Source organism: Rhamphochromis sp. 'chilingali', assembly GCF_963969265.1.
Source record: "Rhamphochromis sp. 'chilingali' genome assembly, chromosome: 1".
NCBI lineage: Eukaryota > Metazoa > Chordata > Actinopteri > Cichliformes > Cichlidae > Rhamphochromis > Rhamphochromis sp. 'chilingali'.
The window spans coordinates 54,044,068-54,050,067 of NC_137929.1; the positions used below are offsets into that span (position 1 = coordinate 54,044,068).

Genomic DNA, 6,000 nt, shown 5'->3' on the forward strand with positions numbered 1-6,000 from the left:
TACAGCGGAGATGGGGGAGGGTCTGTGCTGGCGGACGTTGGTTACTGGCCTGGTAGCCTGGCTGCCCCTGGGAGGGTCCGGGATGGGCGTGGAGGCTTGGGGGTCTGGGGGTGCTCCGCCCCCCGGTCTGGGGTGCTGGCCGGGCCTTGGGGGCTTGGGTCCTGGCTGTTGTGTCGCCGGAGCAGTGGGCGGGTGGGTGCAGGGGGGCTCAGCCCCAGTGCAGGGGACCTCTGGTGCATCGGCCCTACTAGGGGGCTCTCTAACTGGTGGGGAGGTTGTTACAACTTGCAGGTGGTCTCCTCACTACAGGAGCTCACTCTGCAGGTGGGGGGAGAGATATAGGAGAGGTGGAGAATGAACTCAACCTGGGTGTCTATTGTCTTGTGTAGTTTGGGAGATGATTGGATGATGGGGTGGGTGCAGTTTTCTCTGAGGTGGAGTCGGGTGGGCTGCCCCGGACTCTGTGGGGCTGGGCGGTGCTGCTGCTCCGGGCCCCGGTCCAGATGGGCCTGGGCCCCCTTGCCCTGGTGGGTTCCAGAGTGTGGGGGTGCCTACTGGGGTCAGCGGGGGAGCTGGCCCCAGGGAGGGGCCGCTTACGCCTCCCTTTCTTCCCTCCCCATCCTCAGCTGCCTCCCTATTCCCGCTCTACCACACCCACCCACACACGCAGGGCTTGGGGTGCAGGTATGTCACCAGGGTGCAGGGGAGGCACTCCCCCTCTGTCCCCTTCTGGCTGCCTGTGCCTCAATTTTATTCTGCAACCTAGACATCCACATTACTCACACTCTCACATAACACATACATATAGGGCCTTGGGGGTGGGCACGTTTTACAGCATCCAGAGGATGGTCGGTGTACTCCAACCCACCTCTGGCGCTGGTGCCCTACCCTCAATTTTAAATGCATTTAGACACTAAGGGTTTTCAGGAAGAGCCGTGCTGCTCTCTGAGAGGAAGCTAGTACCATGCTCTCCTGAGTTTTAAATGCACTTTAGAACAGCACACAGCAACACTACTGTTACGTGTCTGCAGGCTGCATGTTTTCTTTCCCTCCCCTTTTGTTTGCCATTCCCTTAGGTCGCAGACTGCAGGCTGATGTCAATCTGGGGACGTCCAACTAATTAGAGGAGGGAGGCCCTGATTGGACAAACCAGGAGTGAAACCCTTGATAAGGAGACTCACCTGTGGCTGGGCGCGGCTCTCTTCCCTCCTTGAATAGCTAGGTTTCATTTGACGTAGACGTGACGTCGACATAAAGCGCGAAATTTGACTGGCGGTCGGAAGTGAAAAAGATAAGCGCAAAATCACAGACAGACAGTACGCAAAATGCCTATGTCCTGTTGTGTTTACGGATGCTCCAGTAGGTCGACCCGAGAAACTGATAAACGGTATTTTAGGGTACCAAAAATAGCCCAACGAAGAGGAGAAAAATGGAAAATTCTAACCGAAAAACGTAGGAAAAAATGGATTTTAAATTTACGTTTACAGTCGGGAGGAGCAGAGTCTGCCAATGCCCGTGTCTGCAGCGACCACTTCGTCAGAGGTAATGTTATGTTTGCAAACGAACTTATTAGCATTAGGTTGTCGTTAAATTCTCGTTTACTTAGTGCTTTTAAGTTAGTAGTCTAATATTGACTTGATTGGGACTATAGGCTGCCCAAGTGCTTTGGATGACGAAGAGTCGGAGGACTGGGCTCCGACGGTCAATCGCGGCTACGAACGAAAACCCAGATCGGAATCAGTTCTCAAACGAGAGAAAAGAATGAAGCTTAAGGCAGAACAGCATCGATGTGCAGAGGCGATTTTGGATATGCAACAGACGGCTGAGAGCCCGGATTTGAGCCTAGTGACAGTGGAGAACCCCGAACCCCAGCTTCAACTGCAAAAAGAACAGCTCCAACGTGCGAGCATGATTCTGATAGTCTGGAAATAGAGCACATAATCTTTTTAACATGAAATGCAATATTTACAGTACATTTTGATGATGCATAGCTTACTAATACTAATGTGCAATGGCACTTTATTTGAAGTAACATGTTTATTCATTAACTCTTTCTCAACAGCCTATAGAGAAATCATTATCTAGGTGATGACATGACTGAATAGTTCTACCCTCTATCTGAAAAATGCATCTGAGTGTCATGAGGGATCTAAGGCAATCACACAAATTCTTAGCTGATGAATTCTTAGCTAAAAGAAAACACTCTCTCCCCACTACTACTGAAGTACACCTGCAAAATGCTAGCAGTGCCCTATGCGTATATGTGTGTGTGTGTGTGTGTGTGTGTTCTCATTGCAATAACATCCTACTTAATTAGGCTACTAACCCTGCCATACAATTGCAATGAGCTGCAATCACTTCTCCATCCTCCTTTGCAATTACCCAAGTCTTCAGAGGTGTCTCGTTAGACCTCTGAGAATGGTTTACCTTGAAACAAACAACTGTCACTCTAACGAAGTCCTAAGGATGTGGCATGTTTGTTGACGTTAAAGCCGCTACCGCTAACTGTTAGCGTGTTTAAGATAAAGCAATATAAGAACAAACACTCACCCTTGCAAACACCAAACTGTATCCATCACGGAGACGTTTTGTTCCAAGGTTGTGGACCCACCCGCTGACAAAAAAATTGTACGCCTCCAGACTCTTGAAAGCTTTCATTTGCTGCCTAGTGTAGTAAGAAGTCTGGAGGACCAAGTAGTTGGTGATATCCACAGCCTCGATAGTAGGCAAATCCTTTACTTCTGTGGTGTATTCGGACATTTTCAAAGAATATGGATCACGTCCGATATATTTTTTAACTATCTGTTTATATCTCTCCCGAGAAACGGGGTCTAAAGTTGCACAATAGCTGCTCTCCTGACTCTCCACAGTGTCCTCCATGTTTACTTCCGCCCTCCACTCAAAAATCGCGCTGCCTCCGCACGTCATCAGAACCACGTGACCGCAACCCAACTATTGTTTGACACATGTGTGACGTTTTCCTGCTGTCTTTCTTTTGTTTGATGATTGTGGTGGGAGTAAAGTGGACTAGGTAAGTTTGGGGACCCCATACACTTACTCACGTAGAGTCTTTGTGTTAGAAACACTAGGTAAGTAGGTTGGTGCCACCCATGTAATTTTGAGCTTGTTTTAAGTTGAGGTTTAGGGTCTTTCTTTCCTGTTTGTTGTTTTTCTAGGATAATAGCTCAGCTCAGCTAAGTTTTGGTTTTGTCTTTTTGGTGGTTTTTTTTGGCACAACCTAACTGTCCCTTTTCCCCCCACATTTGTTGTTTGTGTCTGAGTTATTTATTTTCTGAGAGCGCCGCCATTAAACCTTTTTTTCGTAAACACCTGTACTGAGTTTCCGGAGTTGTTGTGTTATCCCCTCCTGCCCTCGGGGAGACGTAACACAAGTGGGGGCTCGTCCGGGATTTATTTCCCAGAACTATGGACAACGCTGGTGCTTGGTACAGTGTTACTGCCTTGTAATTAAGTATGGATTTCGACTTAGAAGATTTTATTTGTGCTCCGAGTCCTGAGAAGTTTGAGTTATGTCGCAAAGACGACTTATTGAGTATTGCGGCACACTTTGATATTCCAGTAAAGAAATATAGTGCGAAGAAGGAAATTAAGGGCATTATCTTACAACGTCTGGTTGAGTTGAAGATCTTGACCGGTTCTGATGTGTGTGATAGTAATGTTCTCTCTGTTGAGCAAGGTGTTGCCCCCCTGAAGGCGGAGGATGGTGCTATAGCTACTCCCCCCAAAGTCCAGGTGGAGCCTACGGTTCCTCCCACTCTACCTCGCTTTGATCCTCTGTCCCCAGACTTCAGTGGGTCAAATGGACATGCTAGACTTAAGGTGCGTCTAGCTCGCCTTCGGCTGGAGGCGCAGGAAAGGGAGCAAACACGAAAGGCCAAGCTTGACCTCAAACTTCGGATACGTCAGCTGGAAATTGAAGCTGAGAAGGAGGTCAAGTTGAAACAGCTAGAGGTGGAAGCTATGAGACTTACACAAAGCCTGTCTTCTCCCAGCTCACCAGTTACTTCAGAACCCTTGCCTTCATCTGGCAGCACCTATAGGTTTGATGTGCGCAAAAATATTGCTTTGGTGCCAACATTTAGAGAGACTGAAGTCGATTCCTACTTTAATGCTTTTGAAAGGATTGCAACAGCATTAGATTGGCCAAAAGAAATGTGGGCTGTGCTTCTGCAATGCAAGCTAATGGGCAAGGCCCAAGAGGTTGTGTCAACTCTCTCTATTGAAAACAGCATGAAATACGATGTACTGAAAGAGTCCATCCTTCGTGCTTATGAGCTCGTACCTGAGGCCTACCGGCAAAAGTTTAGGAATCACAAGAAGTCTAATGGTCACACATATGTAGAGTTCGCGCGTGAGAAGGCAGTTCTTTTTGACAAGTGGTGCACGGCAAGTGAGGTGAAGAAAGAGTTTGAAGCGCTTCGTCAGTTAGTCCTGTTGGAAGATTTTAAAAATCTATTACCAGAGAAGCTTGTAATGTTTTTAAATGAGCAAAAGGTTGCCTCACTGTCAAAAGCCGCCGTTCTGGCTGATGAGTTCACTTTGACCCACAGAAATGTGTTTGCATTAACCCCTCGTTCAGATAAAGTGTTGATCACACGCTCACCGAAGCCTGATCGTGGTCAGCCTGAAGCCAGAGCTAAGCAATCATTCCTTTCTCGTGAGGTACGTGAATGCTTCTATTGCCACAAAAAAGGTCATGTCATAGCTGATTGCCTTGCACTAAAAAATAAGACTACACCACCACAACCCAAGGGAGTGGGTTTGATTAAAAACATGTCGCCTCCCAGAAACCAAACATCCCAGAGTGAAATAGACCCTTGTTTCACGCCTTTTATCACACAGGGTTGTGTTTCTTTGACGGGTGGTGCTGGTGATGACCAGTCTGTAACAATGCTGCGAGACACGGGTGGTTCACAGTCCATCATTCGAGAGGGTATTTTGCCTTTGTCTGTTGAGTCATCCTGTCGGTCAAGTGTTGTGGTCCAGGGTATTGGAATGACTTTTGTGTCTGCGCCTTTGCACAATGTTCATGTCACTTCCTCTGTGTTCAGTGGAGTCGGTAAGGTCGCCGTCCTCCCCTCGCTGCCAATAAAAGGGGTTGATTTCATCCTAGGGAATGATTTAGCAGGTGGAAAAGTGATGCCTGTCCCTGAGATGCTGGATAAGCCTGAACCAGGCTTGGAAGTTAGCCAGCAAGAAAACACTAACATTTTTCCTGCTTGTGTGGTGACTAGATCTCAGTCCAGGAGGAATGACCTTGATTTGTCTGACTCTTTCCTCGTTGTGACAGAAGGACCTGATAGTGGTAGACCAGAAGCTACGCTAAAAGATGAGTCTAGAAGGATGTTTTCTCTTACTGACGCAGACATAAAACTGCCTGCTTCTAGAGAGGAATTTATCGTTGCACAGCATGAAGATAACTCTCTTCTGAAATGCCGTACTTCTGTACTTACCCAGGAGGAAGCCAAAGCAAAGAAGGTAGCGTACATTGTTGATGAGGGTCTCCTTCTGCGTCGCTGGGCTGGTGAAAACTTAGATGACTGGCATACAGTTTATCAAGTTGTTGTGCCAAAGGTTTTCCGCTTGCAAGTCCTAGCGTTAGCACATGATCACCCACTTTCTGGACACCTTGGCATAAATAAAACGTATCATAAGGTCCTCAAACATTTTTTTTGGCCAGGACTCAAGTCTGATGTTGTACGCTATTGTCGTACTTGCCATGTTTGCCAAGTTGTGGGCAAGCCAAATCAAGTTATCCCACCTGCACCACTGTCACCAATTCCAGTGATGGGTGAACCATTTAGCAGGGTTATTGTTGACTGTGTAGGACCTTTACCAAAATCAAAGTCAGGGCACCAATACATTCTAACAATGATGTGTGCTTCTACTAGGTTTCCTGAAGCAGTGCCCTTGCGAAGAATCACCGCTCCTGTTATCAGTAAAGCGCTGGTCGGGTTCTTCTCTGTGTTCGGTCTTCCA

General features: G+C 47.5%; 1 protein-coding gene across 1 annotated transcript in view; it reads right to left on the reverse strand.

Annotated features, from left to right (window-relative positions):
* The window catches only part of LOC308408916 (sterile alpha motif domain-containing protein 3-like), a gene marked incomplete at its 3' end in the record, with an annotated part of 264,006 nt that extends 261,061 nt beyond the window's left edge, over window positions 1–2,945 (reverse strand). Inside the window, exon 1 of the mRNA XM_080901397.1 lies at window positions 2,551–2,945. Coding sequence (XP_080757523.1) covers window positions 2,551–2,576 — 26 coding nt within the window. The 5' untranslated portion in view covers window positions 2,577–2,945. The remainder of the gene's footprint in view (window positions 1–2,550) is intronic.
* Between the last annotated feature and the right edge of the window lie 3,055 nt (window positions 2,946–6,000).